We start from the raw sequence: 21,779 nt of genomic DNA on the forward strand, positions 1-21,779 counted from the left end.
AAGTTTTATACTTACCTGCTCCGTTGCTGGCGTCCTCGTCTCCATGGTGCCGACTAATTTTTGGCCTCCGATGGCCAAATTAGCCGCGCTTGCGCAGTCCGGGTCTTCAGCAGTCTTCTATGGAGCCGCTCGTGCCAGAGAGCGGCTCCGTGTAGCTCCGCCCCGTCACGTGCCGATTCCAGCCAATCAGGAGGCTGGAATCGGCAGTGGACCGCACAGAAGAGCTGCGGTCCACGGAGCAAGAGGTTCCCGGCGGCCATCTTCACAGGTAAGTATAGAAGTCACCGGAGCGCGGGGATTAAGGTAAGCGCTCCGGTAAGCTGTCTGTACGTCCCTGCATCGGGGTTGTCTCGCGCCGAACGGGGGGGGGTTGAAAAAAAAAAAAACCCGTTTCGGCGCGGGACAACCCCTTTAAGAAAATAGTACAATAATTGAGCAGTAATAGTGAGGGTGATAGGTTTCTTCAACAAGCTTCTAACTTAAAGGAAATGCAGAAAATGACCTATTGTTTAAATCAAGCTTTTAGGTTAAAGGCAGTCTGTCAGCTCCTACAAGCCCCATAAACTAAAATTATGAGAACATAAGAGCTGAAGGGCTGAATCCGGTGATGGGACTCTTAAGCTTATTTTCCTATCCATTTTCTCGATGTTCCTTCACAAATCCGTTGCTGCATGCATCCCACGGATTATATAGGCAAGCACACATAATGAAAGGACTAGGGCTGTTATTCACTATTCCGAATATATCATTTTTCAGCAGTCAGCTCATTTTCATCACAGGCAGGATTACAATGAAAGGTAACATCTATATATAGTTAACATAGGATCACACCATTCACAATAAGTGATGGTCACAGCTTACATCCTCCCCGCTGCACAGTGACTTCTGCAAAGGTCACAAAATACGGCTAGAATATTCTCCAGTAGAAGTCAAAGAGTCATCTCCAGACTACAAGTTCCTATCTTGGGAATCCTATTTCAATGTGTTCAAAAATCAAAAAACAATGCACTCACCCATAAGATGTTTATTTCCAAAATGCTCCGTTCTCCAGATATTGTAGCTATTGATTCCTCTGCCCTCTGGTTGTTTACTGCTCATTGTCAAGGTAACAGACCATGTCTTCTATTGTAAGAAATTACTGAGCACAGTAATAGGTGGTGGCCGGGCTAAAAGCTAGTACACACGTGTTACTGAGATCCCAACTATCAGATTTAGATGAAAGAAATGCAAAAGCCTCCTCTGCTTTTTCTTTCCATGGAGGAGGTAGTCTGTTTCCCTGGCAACAAGCAATAAACAAGCAGAGAATAGAGGAATCAATATCTACCATATCTGGAGAACGGAGCATTTTGGAAATAAACATTGTATGGGTGAATTAATTGTTTTGCAAATTCAAACGCATTGAAACAGGATTCCCGAGATAGCAATACCCCTTTAACTGCTAACTTCATGGTGTGTTAATGCCATGAAGTTATGGAGGCTAGATGAAGGTTGAAGTCATACGAAACAGCCATCACTTTCTCCACATCTTAAACCACTGCTTATGTCTGTTTACTGAAAATAAAGTACAGGGAAGTTCAACTGGGTGAATACACCAATTTGTTTTCTACTTGTGAATTTTATTTGGTCTAGATAAAGTAAAATAGAGCTCCTTCTAGTGTATAAATGCAATATTGTGAGGCATTATGGTATGAAAGACGTTTTAGATGAAAACACAATATTTGTCAAATATAACTACATTCTAGACTCAAGGTGCCTAACATTCAACTACGTAATACTTAGCATTAGAAATGTAATATATATTTTTATATATAAAAAAATATATATAAATGTTTTTTGGTTTTTTTTTAAAGTGTGCCCACACTTTGAGATGATTTTTAAAAATAAGCTGCCATGTAAGTACATGAGGAATAACATTATTACTGGCTATTATGTGACTTGTATGTAGCATTTTTAAGAATTTTCTAATATGCAGACTGTATCTCTAATTTTCAGTCTTCCCTAAGCTGATAGGAGGATATTGGCTACTATGATAACTCCCATAGACTTCACATAGAGAAAATAGCAGATTCTGCTCTCTAACTCTCTATTACATCCACACAAAAATAACAACATCATGGAGTACAGTGTGCAGCAGTACTCAACAGTGTAGATGTGATTTCAATAGCTTTAAACAGGTTTTCCAGGGAAAATACTATTGAAGACCTATCCTCAGGATAGAACATCAATAGTTGATCAGCAGGGGTCCGGACCCTGACTGATCAGATGAGCTGATGAATGCTGTCAGAGCCAAGAAAAATACACAGAGGTTGGAGCAGAAGCAGTGGAAGTCTCCGCGCCAAACTCTGTGTAGTGGCCATCGCTTGTAAGTGCAGACACAGCTCGCATTGATTTCAATTAGAGTTGTGCCTGCAGTTACAAGTTCTAGGCACTACACAGAGGTTGGCGTAGAGACTTCCATTCCAACCTTTCTGCAGTTGCAGTACTGACAGCATGAACCCACTCAGCTGATCAGTTGGGGTCTGGAGTGACGGACCCCAACTGATCAGCTACAGATGACCTATCCTGAGGATAGGTCATCAATAGTATTCTCCCTGGAAAACCCCTTTAATATAGTAAATGAGTAATAGGTACAGCAGCCACATCTCTGCGAGACTCGCTCACACTACAGCTTCCTCAATTTGCTCTCTCTATAGACCTAAATGGACAGCATGAGATGCCCCCCTTCCACATTCTGTGTTCTGTTTTGGTGTCTGTGTGATTAGAGATGGATTTCACTTGACAAATGACTGTGGACAGCAAATTAGAGAGAAGGGAGACCCTCAGTGGCCTGCATTTCAGAGTATTTTTTTTTCAGAACAAGAACATAATTTTAGGTAAATACAATGATTTTAACTTTTCTTCGTTGTCACATTGGCTATCACATTAAAGGGGTTGTCCCGCGGCAGCAAGTGGGTCTATACACTTCTGTATGGCCATATTAATGCACTTTGTAATGTACATTGTGCATTAATTATGAGCCATACAGAAGTTATAAGAAGTTTTTCACTTACCTGCTCCGTTGCTAGCGTCCTCGTTCCCATGGAGCCGACTAATTTTCGCCGTCTAATGGCCAAATTAGCCGCGCTTGAGCAGTCCAGGTCTTCTTCTGTTCTCAATGGGGCTCCGTGTAGCTCCGTGTAGCTCCGCCCCGTCACGTGCCGATTCCAGCCAATCAGGAGGCTGGAATCGGCAATGGACCGCACAGAAGCCCTGCGGTCCACGGAGGGAGAAGATGCCGGCGGCCATCTTCAGCCGGTAAGTAAGAAGTCACCGGAGCGCGGGGATTCAGGTAAGCGCTGTGCGGATTTTTCTTTAGGTCCCTGCATCGGGGTTGTCTCGCGCCGAACGGGGGGGGTTGAAAAAAAAAAAAACCCGTTTCGGCGCGGGACAACCCCTTTAACACAAATTGTCCCTAAGTGTGGTGAACATTTAACAAAGCAGCATGTGCAGCATTAGCAGGGTATTTCTGGCTCCATATTAGAGAATAAAAGCTAAGACCCCTACAAGAATATATTAATAAAACACTCCTGAAACTGTTCATCTAATAACGCACTCTACAAGCCATACATTTATTGGTTTTGAAAATGACTATTTTATCTATTGAATTGCGATTTATGTATTGAGGGTATTTATTGAAGCAATTGCTTGTAGCTGGAGATCTGTAGTAAGAAGAAAGATTGAGAATGCTACGGTGCATACAATGATTTTGCTGACAAATAATATTTCACCTTTGCCTATATACTTCAAACACTCATTTACTCATTATGGTCAGTGAGCTGTAGCAATGTCGTTACTCCCAATGTCCAATCAATTCTGTATGCAGCTGACAAAATTATATCTAGGTACAAAGGTTAAATGATCAGATTATTATCAGCAATAATCTTCAATGCGTTCTCTACAAAGTATATATAAAAATATACAACACAGAAGGTGAAAGTGAAATGTCACTACAAGAGAATGCTCTGCCCTCAATAATTCTATCATATAATATACATGGGGATGAAAAATATATCGCTTATACTGTATATGTTCTACTTGCATTTCTATATACGTCATCACTTCTTCTGAGTTATGTGAACAAGTTTTCTGGGGCACATGGATCATTATGGAAATTTGTGATCTTTGTAAAAAGAGTTCCAGGAAATTGTTCCTAATCTGTATAAAATGCTGTTAAGTTTGCAATACAATTCCATCTTCCTTACCCAGAGGAGCATGCATGGCCGTATAAGTGTCCTCACTCACCTCTCAGGTGTCTTCTCACACCACTTTTGGGTGCACTCCTTGGGGAGAGACGATGCCATCCCCCAACCCACTCACCCCCTAGGTGAGACTTTTTGGGTGCTCTCCTTAAGGAGAGACAACACCCCTCTTGACCCACATCACAGGCCTCTCACCAGCCAAGCTAGAAACCTACTGCACGCCGATGGGGGGCAAACACCCGAAACAGCTGTCTGTGTATGGTTTTCTGGATTGGCTTCCTATTCCCAATCATTGTTATAAAGACCTGTATAAAGGGTCTGACATTGATTTGAAGAAATGCTGCCATCCAATAGGTAGTGCTGCAGAGGTATTGTTCCATCTCCCTTATTTGCATTTGCTACACAAATATGTAAATGATGTACTAACTTGGCTATTCATTGCCTATTCACAAATATTGCCCATTTAAAAAAACAATCACAGAGTCATAGGGCTCCCATAAGTGCAGCATAGATGATACTGCATAGGTACCAAAACAAGGTTGATTTGTATGCATGTCTGCACATAGTACTGGATGTTTTTGAACACGTAGGCCCTGTTCACATGCATGCGTGACACCACCTAACTTGATTTAAAAAGCTATTTAGCCTAATGAGTTCCAGAATGTGTTCTTTTTACTTCGCTTTTGCATATCTCCTTGTGTTCTGCGTGCACATTTGGGTACCTCCCATAAACTTCTATGGGGCAAATATGCAGAAAGATAGAGCTGGTTTAATTGTTTTGCAGGCACATGAAATGCGCGCAAAAAAACGTTAAAGAAAATGAACCCGTTGACATCAATGGGTCCTATTCTCTGCGGATTTTGCGCATCTATTTTAGAAAAAACAAAAACATGTGCAAATACGTTCATCTAAGGGCAGTTTTAGATGAATGTATTTACACGTTCAAAAATTGTGTATGCAAAGCAGAAAGAATAGGTACCCATTGATTTCAGTGGGTTCGTTCCCATTTCCTTTTGGAAATGGTGAAAATAATTGAACCTGCTCTATTTTTCTGCATATTTGCACAATAATAGTCCAAATGGAAGTCTGTGGTAGGTGCGCTAATGCGTGCGCAAAATGTAAGAACATGCGCTATTCCGTGAAAGAGAAAACACATCTGGACCTAATTAGACTAAATAGCCTTTTAAATCAGATAAGGGGGGCAAAAAGGTACATGACCCGGGGATGCTAGTACATCCGCTGTGACCCATCCCACCATATCTCTGTATCCCCACCAATAAATACACAGAGACCAGATTATTTTTGGATTTTTTGGCCACAGCAGCCATTTTATTTAAACAAATAACCAAACATATCAACCACTTTTATATATGGATAGGAGATCCTTGGAGCCACAAACCAAACCTTGCCTCCAACTGTACACACACTGTGGAGACACCACTAGCCCCTCCCCCCCAATGGCCGTAGCCACAAAACTCCCTTCACCTAATATTAAAATCTGCCTCCAAGGACCCGCCACAGGGTGCTACAACAGTAAAAAAAAACATATTTCCTATAAACATACTGTATCTCTAACCGTCCTGTAATGAATTTACCAGCTCTCAATCCTCTCTAAAAGGGGACGGTGGGCAGGACTCTTTTTTGCATTTCTTCTCCCTAAAATGGGACTCCCGTTTAAAAGCCCCACTTATATAATCTCCTTCCCCCTAATTACTATATCACTATTTCCACCAATCCCTCTCTTCCCTCTTTTTCATCCCCAATTCCCCTCTTTTCCACCTAACTCTGCCTTAACCCTTTGCTCTACTCCTGATCCCTAGTCACCCTGTCATGTAAGGCCTCCCCTTATGGCCCCTGATCCGGCCTTGTACTATAGTATGCGCCGATACACGCGCAAATCAATCTCATTTACTGCACAAATGCATTGCGCTAAGGCAAGCATATTTGTGCATTCACCAGTCTGAAGCCGCCCTGAAGAAGCCCTAAATCTGCAACAAAGGCCGCATCATTTACATGTGGCCATACCCTAAGGCCCACTGTCCACAGGCATTGCAGTATCCCACTGCAGATCCGCTGCCCGGGAGCAGAAGCCGTTAGACGGGTCTCTGCTCTCAGCCTATCTGACAGATAGGCTGACCGTGGAGAATCACAGCGATTTGCAGCATGCTGCAAATTGCCGGCCGCAAGCGGAGAATCGCAATGGTTCTCTGCCCGTGGACATGGGGCCGGCACTTTCCATAGCAACGCTATGGAAAGCTTCAGACGGCGTGATTGAAATCACACCCGTGGACAAGGGCCCTAAATGTCCTGACAGCAGAACACTATTGTGACATGCTTACCAGCGATATATATATGTATATATATATATATATATATATATATATATATATGTGTGTGTGTGTATATATTATAGCTTGCTAAATAAAAATGATTAACAGTTAAACAGAAGAGCAATCTTTCCAATATGCCTTTCCTATATTAATTGCATCATTCCGCTTTCACATGGGTTGGGCTGCTGTGTCTTTGTTGTTCGCATATGATTAAACAGCTGCACACTGTCTCCTCTCAGGTAATGCAGCTGGGATACTGCTGTGCTCACATTAGACAGCTGTAATAAGTGCTATACCCATATGATGCAGTTAAGCTTCAGCACTGTCAGCAATGGGCATCTGTGCTGTTTGACCGCATGCTATATCTATACATCTTTCCCTTTCTGCCTCATTATCATGGTGTGAAAGACAAAGGAAAAGAAAAGAAACTAACAACATTACCCTAATTGCATTCATGCTTTGTATTATTACCTTCTGCTGTTGTATGGAGCTGAAGGTCATTCTGCATATTGTCCTCTGTGCATACATGTGGTAAGACATTTGCCTTGCCTTATTTATGGGGTTTTTTTTTGCATTTTTCATTGAAATTGTTCATTATGGTCTATAGAAGTAAGCAAGTATAGAAGTAAAACCTAAAATAAATGTTTCTGATATTTGCATCCATCTTTTTTGTGTCTACACTCAACACTTATAAAGAAATATTACAACAGACCGTTCTGTCAGCAGACATGCACTTGACATCACCATATGGAATTGGCTATTGCCAAAGAGGCGGCTCATTCAATGTGTCTCCCCATGTTCTTTTTAATATTGCTCATCTTGATCGGCTGGGCAATAAAATCGTTCTGCTTTATGCAAAATCGAATCGGGTTAGTCCAAACTGATTTTTGGGAAAAATTGGAAGAAAGTCTAATTTCCCATAATGCCTGCTGCAGGGGGTCACTGTGCATCTCATCAGCAGACAGAGCACCTTGCAGATGTCACCAAATGTTGCATATGGACAGCAGTTTCATTGGATGTCTGCATCACATGACTTAGCTATATAGAACAGAGTAATAGTTTTACAGTTGAGCACAGGACAGAGAAGCTGCATCACGATTATATGTCTATATAACATGTGGTCTGTTGGTAATGGGAACAGATATTCTACAGTGGATATATTGCTGCTGGTGTGGAAGCTTGTATATCAGCAGAGAACTTAAAAAGGGTTCGGTTGGATAGAGCTGCATCATGTTCATATGCCTATACGAAACGTGCTTGGGACATTGGGAGAGGATATATTTCTAATACACTCTGGCATGAGGAATATTTCAGTTCTCTGTTTGTGGCCTCAGATGTCATTCGAAGTAGCCAGTACAGCCCCTACATATTATTTGCAGACCTTACGCAGCTAGCAGTGGTGTTTGGGGAACTCAATTATGTGCACAAATATACAAGCTATACTCTGTGACCTGCTATTCTCAAATATAATGCCTCCCATGGATTGTGGCGTATTTAGTTGGTGGTGCTGGTTTTGTTAATATAATACAAAAAAACAAACAGGGAACCAGCAAATGCACACAGTGCATGTCAGCAGCCTCAGACATCGTTCAAAGTCTCCAGTCTGGCCACTTCAAATTATTTACATCACACAACACTAAAAAGTGAACCCCCCAAAAAACTAAATAAATAAAAGGGAAACATGAAGAAAGCAAGGGGTAGGGAACATGTCAGTGTTGGTGGAGGTGGTAGAGGATGGGCCGAGTTGGCTCTTTCAGCAGCTTCTACTGAAGCAACAGCTCCATGTTCTATAGAAGGCGAGGCAAACCCACTGCCAATCCTTAGAAGTAGTTCTGCCTGTGCCTCACATCAGCAACATGCAGAACAGGTTGTAAAGTGGATGACACAGCATGCCTCAAGTATCAAAACCTCCTTTTTCTCCCAATTGCAGGCATACAGCAGGCAATCTGCAACAGTTGGCCATAAGCATCCCCTTTACTTCAAATCCCCCATATACTGCAAAGCAGTCCACATGGATCAGTCTAAGGATCTGTTTTATGATTCAGTGTCATGGATGTCATCTGGGCAGTCCAAACAACCAGAGGGAGAAAACACTTAATGCACTTATGTCAAACCATTCTTTTCCTCCGAAGGGTAAGATAAGGGGGGTCAATGCAATGGTCAGCCCTCCACAGGCAATGTATACTCAGGATGATATGGAAACTTAAAAGGTTTTTTTTTAATAACATCAGTGAGACTGTGGAACTCTGCCTGGGGATGTGGTGATGTCGAAATTGTTAAAGGAGTTCAAGATGGCCTTTCTTGAGTGTAACGATATTACATGTTATAGTCACTGATTACTTCAGAAGGGTTGTTGATGCCATGCGTTATTCTGATTGCCAAATTTGGAGTGAGTAAGAATTTTTTTTCCCTAAAATGAGGAAAATGGACTTCTACCTCATGTTTTTTTGTCTTCCTATGATGAACTCTGCAGAATAGTCATCTAAACTATTTGATCATACATATCTTTTTTCAGCCTTACATATTATGTTACTATGATGTAAGAGAAAAACAATAAATTCTCCTTTGTAAAGGAAAATTGTCCAGGTGATGTTTCCGTTAAATTGGGTCTGCTCAATAGTTCAGAATCAAGATGAAATAGTAAGGGATTAGAATAATATAAGACTGGGACAACTTCTAGAGCCAGACGTTAGTGTAGCACCAGCCACTAGAGACAGGAGATGACTTTGGTGGCATTCAACCACAGACACATAGGAATGTATGTGTTTTATTTTTTACTGAAGGTCAAATAGGAAATTGTGTTATGAAGTAAGACCCTGTGGGCGTAGCTGTAGGCTCATTGGCGCGGATGCAAAAGTTTATCTTGGGGCCCCCCAACTTCTCGTAACCCCTTTAACGCAGAGGCGTGACTTGAAGCTCCTGGACTTCAATGCCAAACCTGTAACAAGGCCCCCAACTATAATGCTTTATTCATAGTACTGGGCTCCCTATATGGAGAAAAGACGCCTTATGGACCCTGAAAGACTCTTGGGCCCGGGTGTAACCGCATCCCCTATAGTTATGCCAGTGCTGTAATGCATAAACTGGAAGGATTTAACTGTTTTTGGCATTTTTTTCTTGACATCCACTTCCACATGAAATCCTCAATTTCTATTGGATTTGCCTGATGGAAAATGGATTGGTTCAGGGGTTGCAGATGAATACAAATCCTGTTCAATGGACCTATCTAGAAAATAGAATCCTCATGTTGAAATATCACAGCAAGATGGACTATTTAGACTCAAAAATACAGAGTATTACATATATACAAACACTGCTAGCAGACACACATGATAAACTCTACAGAAATGAATGGGCGTGTAACTTAGTGCATGAGACCTTAATGGCATTGTGATATGCCTTCAAACTAGTGAGACAATTGATCTAGTCCCATAACTGTCAAAATTGAGAAATGAATGCAGCTCATAATCTGATGGATGTCTGTTGCTAATTAAGCATACGTTGGCTCCCAACATGAAGACTTTACATTAAAGGGGTTGTCCCGTGCCGAAACGGGTTTTTTTTTTTTTCAACCCCCCCCCCGTTCGGCGCGAGACAACCCCGATGCAGGGACGTACAGACAGCTTACCGGAGCGCTTACCTTGATCCCCGCGCTCCGGTGACTTCTATACTTACCTGTGAAGATGGCCGCCGGGAACCTCTTGCTCCGTGGACCGCAGCTCTTCTGTGCGGTCCACTGCCAATTCCAGCCTCCTGATTGGCTGGAATCGGCACGTGACGGGGCGGAGCTACACGGAGCCGCTCTCTGGCACGAGCGGCTCCATAGAAGACAGCAAGAAGACCCGGACTGCGCAAGCGCGGCTAATTTGGCCATCGGAGGCCAAAAATTAGTCGGCACCATGGAGACGAGGACGCTAACAACGGAGCAGGTAAGTAAAAAACTTTTTATAACTTCTGTATGGCTCATAATTAATGCACAATGTATATTACAAAGTGCATTATTATGGCCATACAGAAGTGTATAGACCCACTTGCTGCCTCGGGACAACCCCTTTAAGTAAGTCTTTAGATTTAGCACTACAGTTCAACCTTGATAGATGCAATTACTACTTGCTGAAGGCAACTCAGACAATTTCTTCAACCTCAACTGTGAGATCTTGCAGTTAGTTGTCAAAATAAAGTGTCACAGTCTGAAAAGAAAATATTTCAACTGCATTAGCAGTTTAATTGAAATGCAGATTGAAAGTAATGAGGGTTTAATATTAACATTGACAACTCCATCAATAGCAGCTGACACAAAAATCAGATAGGTGATGAAATTAGATATTAACCGATCCTGCCAAAGTAAGTATGGCGCATTCATTAAATTGTCCTTATTTCATAACCTTTGGTGCATTATATCTATTTTTCAATAGAGTTTTACATTTTCTTTTCTCATTTGTTTTAAATATTTCTACTTCTAAACTCCTGATAATACTGCTGATGTACGGAATGATTCAAAGTCTTTTTAAATTGGCCATATGAACTTTTTGTAAAAAGAAATCAAGCCCCATAGAAGGAATTGTTGTTTTGCCGCAAAACTCGGCATGCAGTCACATCTCAGATAGATATGCAAATGATTAAAGTTGTGGCGTTATTAGATGAACAAACTTGTCACCTGAGGCCCTAAAAGTGATTACACCCCTAGCCTATAAAAAGGCTCTTAGAAGCTACTTGTGTGCAGTAGATCTTTTTTTCTGCTAGAGTGTAGAACTTATTGATCACTAGATATGCCTCTACATTGCAATCAAAGAGATTTCACCAAGGTAACAGAGTTTAAGAGTGAGCGCATTATTGGAATGTGAGATGGTGGATGGTCGTATCGACACCTTGGCCATCCTGTCTGCTCTGACCAGTTGGGACCAGTGGATGCATGAGTGCATACACACAAGGTGTCTGGGCTTAAGACACCCTCAACAGATCACTAGTAGAGAGGATTGTCTTATTGTCTGAAAACAACAAGTGGCTCCAGTTGATTTATTGTCTGCCATCCAGAGATAGGTGGCACCCTTGTTTCAGGCCCCTGTGACTGCCAGACATATTACCAGGTGCTTAGCTGAAGGACATTTGGTCTCATTGGGACCATTATGTGTATTGCCTTTGACACTCAGTATCACCTCCATTTGCAGTGGTGTGGTGAACAACTAAACTGGACATGGCCGCTTCCAAGTGGCATTTTCCAGCAGGATAATACACACAAGGGTGTCACAGGAATGTCTCCACACTTCTGTGACCTGCCTGGTTGTCAGATTTATTACCAATAGAAGATGTATGGGACCATATGGGAAACCAACTTCAACATCTTACGAGTTTGCACAATCTAGATGCTCAGTTTCCACAAATGTGTAGTGATACGCTGCAGTATACCTTATGGAACCTATATGCCTCCATGCCCGCCTGTATCACATCTTGCATCCAAGCTAGAGGTTGGTACAACAGGGTACTAGAGCCTCCATGTCCACCTATATCACTTCTTGTATCCATACTAGAGTCAGTACAGCAGCGTACTAGAGCCTCCATGCCTGCCTGTATCACATCTTGCATCCAAGCTAGAGGTGGTACAACAGGGTACTAGAGCCTCCATGCTGTCTGTATCACATCTTGTATCCAAGCTAGAGGCGGTACAACAGAGTACTAGAGCCTCCATGCCTGCCAGTATCCCATCTTGTATCCAAGCTAGAGGTGGGACAACAGGGTACTAGAGCCTCCATGCTGTCTGTATCACATCTTGTATCCAAGCTAGAGGCGGTACAACAGGGTACTAGAGCCTCCATGCTGTCTGTATCACATCTTGTATCCAAGCTAGAGGCGGTACAACAGAGTACTAGAGCCTCCATGCCTGCCAGTATCCCATCTTGTATCCAAGCTAGAGGCGATACAACAGGGTACTAGAGCCTCCATGCTGTCTGTATCACATCTTGTATCCAAGCTAGAGGCAATACAACAGGTCACTAGAGCCTCCTTTCAATTGTCCGGTTTTCCGTAATAAATTCTCCTTTTGCTCTGATATTGTAATCACTTACATCAACATTACAATCACACAGAGAAAGTGTCATTTGTTTTCCACAACTCCTGCTAGATGCCTGATTTTTTTTTACAATGAGTGAATATCATACTTGCATTTATAAAAATTTGGCAAAGGATTGGCAAACACATTTCTGAATTTCCTTTTTTCTCTTTAACCCTATAGGTACATAAGCACTTTCAACTGACACGAAGACAAGGTAGGCAATTTTGTGTATATGCTTCAAAAAGTGTCTCCAGAAAATGCAGTACAAGTATCTAAAATTGCCTTTAGAGTATATTGTATGTCAGTTTAGCAAATGAAAGACAATAAAAATGGAAAAATCTCATATTTGCTATTTATTTAGATAATCCCTGTAAATATAAAACCTGGCCTCATTTGATTGTAACTGTTGATTAGGGATGAGCGAGTATACTCGCTAAAGCACTACTCGCTCGAGTAATGTGCTTTAGACGAGTATTTCCCTGCTCGTCCCTGAAGATTCGGGGGCCGGAGCGGGGCGGGGAGCTGCGGGGGAGAGTGGGGAGGAACGGAGGGGAGATGTCTCTCTCCCTCTCTCCCGCCCGCTCTCCCCTGCTCCTCGCCGCGACTCACCTGTCAGCTGCGGCAGCCCCCGAATCTGTAAGGACGAGCAGGGAGATACTCGTCTAAAGCACATCATTCGAGCGAGTAGTGCTTTAGCGAGTATACTCGCTCATCCCTACTGTTGATCCATAAAAGTCCATTTTGTAATGAGTGCTGTTCATATAGCTTGTAAACATTCCTAGAATTCCATCTAAGGCCTAGAAATTAATTTCTACTACATTTTTTTTAATTTTATCCTGCTGAGCTTATAATATGCAGAATAGTGACACATAGTAGGAGGCTGAAAAAAGAGAGCAGGAAACGCTTGAAAATCAGGGAATTTTAAATGCCACACTAATCATGGTACAATGCTCCCATTGATTTTAATGGGGCTTCGCAGACCAGCATTCGAACGCGGCGTTTCTAACACCATGATTTTCTAGCATTTTCTACTCTATTTTCGTGCGTTTTAGCACTTCTGAATGCATATCATCACCCATTACAATGATGGGGTGCGTTAAGAACCGCTGTCAAACGCTTTCACATGCGTTCAAAAACGCCACTCAAAATTGTGGTAAATTGCCACAATTTTGAACACAGTGTTTTGCGAACACGTGTGAGAGCAGCCTTACAAGATGTTATTGTATATGTTTTGTTTTTCAGAAATATTTAATGTTTTAATGGAATAGTATTTGTGAGTGTAACTACCATGCAAACAGCCATAATGCAACCAAATTTTAGTGCACAATACCCATAATTCTCCAGAACTTTGAGTACTATAAAACTTTAAGCAGATCTAAGTTTAGTTCATTGGAACCAGAGGAGTGGAATAGGTGGCATTATAAAGGTCAAAATTGTCAGCATTATGGTTGTGTGAAGCCATTATAAACTTTACAACATAGCTATAGCAATGCTAACAAGATTCTGGACTGCTTCATTTTAATTTTTGTTGACAGCTTGAATGGTTGCTACAGCAAGATCACTGCTACAGTAATGACAATATCTAACAGCAGAACCATTTCGACTTTTGCTTGTAATACCACTCCTAACCACTAGTTGTGCTAGATTCTAAATGAACCACAAAAAGCACTGGACACTTGTCTTCTGGTACATAACGAACAGTGTAAGACCCTGAACTATCATTAAGTGGTATAAATAATTTTCACAATAATTTACACAATTTTGCTGTATGAAAGAGAATCTCAGAAAGTAGCCTAATGGCTAATAAACAAAGCTTTTGTTTTGTTGTGTTTTATATATTCCACTTTCATTTTTTATTAATTTTTCCTCACCACCTTAGTATATCTATTCCATCTATTTTTTCATCCATCCTCCAGTATTGCTTTTTTAACCATTACTACCCCACCTTTCAGCTTTCAAGTTTATCCATCCTTCCCTTGCCATCCTGCTTGATCCTTACCCACGTCTTTCCTGCCGCAGAATCCCGCCTTTATAATGCTTGCTATGATTTTCTGTTCACCATCAGCACACGTGCTGTATCTCCCCTTCCCTCCTCTACAGCTGGGTTTCCCTTATCACAGTGCACATGTGCCCTAAAGAGATATCCCAACCTGTGGGTCCATGGAAGAAGCACATCCGTCCTACACATACCATTCCATTCTTTAAATTCCTCCCAAGCAGGCAATAGCCAACTGCCACATCCTCTCCATCTGAATGTGCCCAGGCCACCAGTAAGCATGATTCTCTTCAGCATCTACATTCAATCTACCCTATGGCCCCTTTCATTGTATACCACCCACCATATCCAATCAAAGTGTTACAACTTTTCATGCAGTTGATTATATAGGCACTGTGTTCCACTAGCCTTTTTAACCCATTCCTATGCTTGGCACCCAATTAGTTTTATTTACATATACATTTCCATCTTTTACCTGTCTTTTCTTTGTGATAATGCATGAGCCTTAGCAAATTATGCTGTCAATTTATTCCAACTTTTATACCGTCCCTTACTGTATTATTATGAATTACCAATTCTTTAGGTCATCATGACTTAGCCATCTATTCAGTCAGTCACAAAATAATTCCTCTCAGTGTATCATGTAATAAGAACCATCATTACACCGTTTTTCATATTTATGCCTCCATCTAATTACAGCACCATGATCTATCAGGTTTCATAAGTATTGTTATATTCTTTTTTATTATATGGAATAGCGATCATCATCTCCCATTGACATCTATTTATTTATTATGAATCATGCTTCCTTTTATCTATACAGTTTTTTGCATTTATGGCTCTATGTATTATTATTTATGTTTTATGGGTTGATACATTACCTTATTTACCTGACAGATTTAATTCTCTGATTTTTAGCTTGTTTTATTAGTTATGAATTATTTCCATTTTAAATAAAGAACTTTGTTTGGACTTTTCTAATCTCTTTGTGATCTCATGTCATTAGCTATATCAGTTTTCACTAGCCTCTATCCTTTTAGCGTTATCTATCATGTGCAGATTTAAAATATTTTTCATATTTATATATTAATTTTCCATAAATAATTGTTCTCGTACCATCCATTGTTTATTTTGAAATTCTGAAGAAGGGGCTGGGTCCCCAAAATGTGTAATATTCTGGTTTTATGTTCAATAAAGAGGAGTCAGGTTTTACTTCCTGGCCTCTAGTGTCATCTGGTTTCTAGGGTTGCACTAATCAGCCCGAGCCTTTTGGTTTTTCTTTCTCCATCTCATCACACCCAGTTGGGTAACTGTAGCAGTCTCTGGGCTGGCAGCACCTTAGAATTTCTTTATTCATCATCTTCTTCATTTCATCATCTGGATCTCGTGTCATGGGAGTAGATTCAGTTCTCTTTTTTCATCCTTTAGTTTTGTTATTAGATTTCTCTGACTTCTAATGAATGTATTATAGCATTTAAAATCTGCTGCAAATCATTTTACTATAAGCTGATATTTTCTTTTGTATTGAATGCGTAATACTTAATCTGTGAATGTGGTTAGGCCTTTTGGAGCTAAAGCAAAGAGAGCTAATGTATTTAATGCAGTATGCAAATTATACATATCATTTTCTTATGTTATCTCGTCACTCATTCATGCTCTAAGTACTATCTTTCAGCAAGAAGCACCAATAATAAACGTAATCCTGCTAAAATGCTAATGAACAATGACTTGCTTGGTTATTTGATCTATCCCTGTTCTATTGTGAAGACTTAAGATTAGAGGACCATTTTCCCTTCCCAGTAAATGATGACTTACAGAAAACAGATTATGAGCTCTTCCTTTTTTTGTGTTATTATTAAGAATTAATCAGAACATACATAGCACAAAGGATGATAGTTCTATATTTGTTTCATAGGTTGGAAAAAAAACACAGGTTCATCAAGTTCAACCTTTTCTGATACATTATAGATAATAATTTGTAAGATAATTATGACTCTCAATGCCATTACTCATTAATTAGGCATCTAGTCCTTTTTTAATTACTGCCACTGCCTCTTGGGGTAGGGCGTCCCATAGTTTGACTACTCAAACAGTAAAGAACCCTTTCCTATGTAGGTGCCTAAATAGCCATTACTCCAAAAGTAATGAATGTCCCCTGATCCTTTGTACAGTCATTGGGAAGTATAAATCATGTATCAGTTTTTTGCAGATTACCTGCAATACGTCTCTTTTCCAAATTGAACAAGCTCATTTTTTATAGCCTCTCATTATAAGAAACCACCTAGCCCATTTAATAATGTAGTCGCCCACCAATGGACTCTCTCCAGCTCTCCTACAGTTGTAAAGTCCTAAAGTTTAACTTGACACTTCATGCATTAAGAAAATGGCTTTTATTGTGTTAAGATAAGATAATTTTTGTAGAAAGTTAGCACAAGTTAAACTTTTCTGCTTTTTACAGAATATGGAGCCCAAAACTGAATTCCATGTAGTCGTATGGCCTTAGAAGGGATTTATAGAGCGGCAATATTACACTAGAATAACTGATTTTTCTCTCTCTTTTTATACACACGAAAGTCTTGTTTACCTTTGGATCAAATTCTTTACAGTGAGGTTTATAAGTACACGTCTTATAGTACACATTAGAGTATATTGAAGTCTATGTCCACTACTGAATTTGTTTTGCATACAGCCCCTATAATGCCCTAGGTGTAATTTGATCCTGCAGCCATATTATAGTTCTTTCCCTGTATAAATTTCTCTTCCTAACCTCTAGCACATAGGAGACAGAAGGCAGATGCCGTGTCTGCAGTACCAGACTATAGAAAGGCTTTTCTTATAATAAGTAACTATGGAGCACCATAACTCTACATAAGGCGGGGCTCCTATGGGCAGATTTGGATTGTGGATTCTAGATCGACGTCCACGCAGGCCATCCTCAGTAAAACACGGGCATTGAAAGGCATGCAACCAAAAATGGTTGCAAAGTTACGATAGAGAGAAAAGCAACACTTCTGCTGGGCATATCTGCCAATGCTACTTCATGCGAACAGGCTGACCAGTCTCTCTTGAAATCCCCACAATGTCTGACTTATCCTAAATTGCCTTGTCTATCTTAAAAGAACTGATACTTTTTTAGATTACTATTTAAAAAAAATTGCAAATATCAACTTCAGACTTTCACAGACAGCAAAGTATTTTTTTTCATGTTCCACATGGCAGCATATTTAGTATGATAAAATACATATGCCACACTGTTCAAAAATGGTGCCTGTGCTGACTACTTTTCAATCAACACCTATTCCATGACTATCAATGACTATGAACCAATCAATGGCTTTACAGAACACACAGCCTTGGGGCTTATTCACATGAGCGTATATCATCTGGCGTTTTCACAGCCGGCCAATATACGTTACCATGTGATGCACGGGCTCAGCATATATGCCATCTGGTGGGGGAAGACAGCTTAGCTCTGCTAAGCTGTCTCCCTCATCCCTCCCTCTTGCCGGCTCACCTCCTCTCTCCCCCCCCTCCAGTTGTTTGCAATGGGAGGGGGGTGGAATGGGGGTAGAGCTAAGTTCCCACCCCCTGTTCACAGCCAGCAATAGGGGGGCAGGGGTTAGCTCGACCCCAGCCCCACCCCCTTCCATTGCAAACAGCAGCAAGGGGTGGAGAAGAGAAGAGAAGGGGAGGGAGTTTAGCAGTCACACTGCTAAACTCCCTCCCGCCTCCCTTCTCCGGCCGCTGTCATTGGCTCCCATAGGAGTCTATGGCAGCGGCCATAGTCAGGCCAGTAAGATAGCTCCAGGACTATCCTTCCTTCCCGGCATAAAAGCGCGGGAATACGCCTGTGTGATCTGATGCATTGGAATCCAGTGCTTCAGATGGTAGTGTATATCGGACGGCCGTGAAAACACTGGCCGATATACGCTTGTGTAAATAAACCCTTAAGATAATAGGCTGACAGCAACCATTGGAGGTTCTGAATCAACCTTCCCACATGAGATCGATTGTGAAGACTGAAGGGAATTCACAATGCTCGGAGTAACACAACACCACTAGGACTAAGAAAAAGTTCAAGAATCCCGAGGGTTCTAAAGAGCTCCTCTTGTGAACTATTTCTTGATTTCTGTTGTGTTAGGTAAATGACTATGTTTTAGTGTTCATGAGAATAAACTATCTCTGAGTATTTTATTACAAAAAAATTATTTCAATGGATATTAGTTAACTGCCTCGTATACAGATTGCATTTATCTTGTCAGAAATTATATTTCATTCTATTCCTTCAAGCAATTATTGGAAAGTACATGATAGTTGATATCTCTCTAAAAATTCCATTAAGATATTTCTTTTGTTTTATATGTGAAAACGGATTTGCTGATATTTAGAATACCGATCATCACTGGCTGCATTGCTGTCTAGTTTAGCATTACCGAAGGATTACTAATACTATGTTATACGATAGCAAAAGACAATTTCAGCTACACAATAAAAACACAATTTCTCGCTCTTTTCTAAATTGTTTGGGTATACAGAATAACACCAGTAAATATAAAATTAAATGGTTTTCTCTTTCCTAGATGCCCACTAAAATGTTCAGTTTTAACAACTTAAGTGAACACTTTAGCAACGTTCCCAATGAATATAAAAATCCTCTGTGGATGTCTATGGCATATTTAAGTTGCTTCTTTTAAGTCTCTAACTGTATGCAGCAAAGTTTTTTTTTCTACGACATGAGAAGTGTTAAGCTTTAAACAAAAGTACTAAAGTTTAATTCCACAACAATCTCTGCTTCACTTTCAATACTATTTTTAATTGGTAGCGGTCTGTAATAGCATTTTTACGGCGGTATACAGCTGGATCAAAGTCAGTCATTAAAAGAAGCCATTCTGTTTATCATTAATTTTGATTTTCTCGAGCAGATGTTATTTGGTGGCACATAGTCCTACGCCATTTGTCTCTTTGAGAGGGAAATTCAATTAAACAGGTTAATAAATGCAGCATCTTGTTAATTATTTTAATATCTTAAGTACATTTCCAGTGAATTTGGATATTTTTAACCATTTTTGTTGTTTGCTATTACAATATTTACCATAAAAAGGCAACAATGTATTGCTTATGGGCATACAGATGTGCCCACTCTTACCTTATCCCCAATTTGGTTAAAGATTGCTATTTCTCATGAGACCAATACAAAACAATATTGCAACATGCTAACAATATTCTTGAATTCTTCAGTCCATAACACAAACACTGGTAACCACAATAGACACATAAAGGATAGAAATCACATGACCGAATATCACAAAATCATATTGAAAAGCAGGCTATCTCGTGACACACATCTGAACATATCCAGCCAAGAGGAAAGGTACAGAAGGATACAATTATATAGTTGCAACCAAAATTATTTGACAGCAATGGCAAATTAGGTCTATTTGCAGAATTTACAAACTTTCAGTTGTTTGCAAAAAAATTATAATTAAACAAGAACAATTCAAATAGCTCAATATAACTAAAAAACAAGTGGTTTCTTCAAATACAATATAAAATGTCACTTTTAATGGCTGCTGCAGTCTCAGAATTATTCAACCCCTTCTTGACAAGGGTCTTTAGAACTTAATAGAGCACTCTTTTGCTGCTATAACCTTCTGCAAACATGATGCAACACCAAACACTAAATTCTGCCAGAGTTTCTGAGGAACCTTAGTACATTCCTCATGGGCAATGGCCTCCTGTTCATTAATATTTTTGGGACTTATCAAGATACAACCGCCATCTTTAAATTCCACCAAAGACTTTCAGGCAGCTATGATGGTGACTTCAGAATCTTCCAGAACGTGCTTTGCAACTAAGTCCTGGTGGACTGTGAAGTATACTTGGGATCATTATCCTGTTGGAAGGTCCAATGATGCAGAAGTTTCAGCTTTGTCACAGAAGGCATGACATTTTTCCCTGGGATTTCCTGATACTTCATTCAATCCATCTTGCCCTTCATACACTGCAGGTTTCTAGTGCTATAAGCAATAAAGCAGCTTCATGCTGATTCTTATGCATCCCTTTTCTTCCTCCAAACCTGCCACTGATGCATAGGCAGAGATGTTCCAGTCTTGTCTCATTGCTTCACAGAACAGAATCCCAACATGTCTGTGACTTAATTATATGACTTTGAGCATATTGACTTTTCCTGTGCTTTTGGGTCAACAGAGGTGTACATCTTAGAGTTTCAGCATGAAGACTTTCAGTGTTTAGTATGTGCCTTACTGTGTAAATGGAGACCTCAGTGCTTGCTGCCACCATATCTTGCTGAAGCTCTTTTGAATTCAGTTGAGGGTTTTTGACCTCCTGCCTCCTCAGCAATCTGATGGCAGCCGATGAAAGATTCATCTTTCTGCCACATTCAAGTATAGTAGCTGGTGTTACTTTAACTTTGAACTTGCAAACTATGCTTTCAACTCTACCTCTAGAAGCACACAATGCCTTTGTTCTCTTTTGGTATCTTTCGCTTTGTCTTTGGAAGGCAATGAGCTCTTCTTTTAATTTTTTGTCTCACTCTCTTGAGTTAGCTATATTCCTAACATATAAGTCCTAGTAAGTCCAAATATTTAATGCGTTCTGTCTCAAGCTCACCTGATGCAACTAATGATTAATTGCATCAGGTCTGCTTCAGGCAACACCTGATTTGCAAATGTTTGCTTTTATGAGGCATTCTATTCAGGGGGTTGAATAATTTTGAATCTGCAGTAATCCTTAAAAGTGGCATTTTGTGTTGAATTTGGAGAAACCGCTTTTTATTTAAGTTGTATTAAGCTATTCAAATTGTTCTTGTTTGTTTGGCTTCTTTTGCAAACAGCTGAAAATGTGTAAATTTGGCAAATCAATCTAATTTGCAATTGGGGTTGAATAATGTTGATTGCAACTGTATCTGTAATCTTGGTTACTGCTCAGTAGAGAACAAAATTAAAACATTTATTATTGGTGTACAGAAAATAACCAAGGGAGCCAAGATTTATCCAATGCTGGCTGGAATCCCCATTGCTATTTTGTCATGGGGATCAATTTATAACAATGAGCTGTTTTGCGTTAACTTGTAAGTTATAGAACTTATAAGCCCGTCACATAATAGCTTCACTTTCCAGCACATGAACCAACTGGTAAAACATCAC

At 40.3% G+C, this 21,779-nt stretch overlaps 1 protein-coding gene across 1 annotated transcript in view; it reads left to right on the forward strand.

The window, feature by feature from the left end:
• Positions 1-21,779, forward strand: part of FSTL4 (follistatin like 4) — an 846,999-nt gene that overhangs the window by 137,387 nt on the left and 687,833 nt on the right. The window contains exon 2 of the mRNA XM_066591052.1: positions 12,798-12,831. Within this exon, the coding sequence (XP_066447149.1) occupies positions 12,798-12,831 (34 nt within the window). The remainder of the gene's footprint in view (positions 1-12,797; positions 12,832-21,779) is intronic.

This window comes from Eleutherodactylus coqui, chromosome 2, assembly GCF_035609145.1.
Source record: "Eleutherodactylus coqui strain aEleCoq1 chromosome 2, aEleCoq1.hap1, whole genome shotgun sequence".
NCBI lineage: Eukaryota > Metazoa > Chordata > Amphibia > Anura > Eleutherodactylidae > Eleutherodactylus > Eleutherodactylus coqui.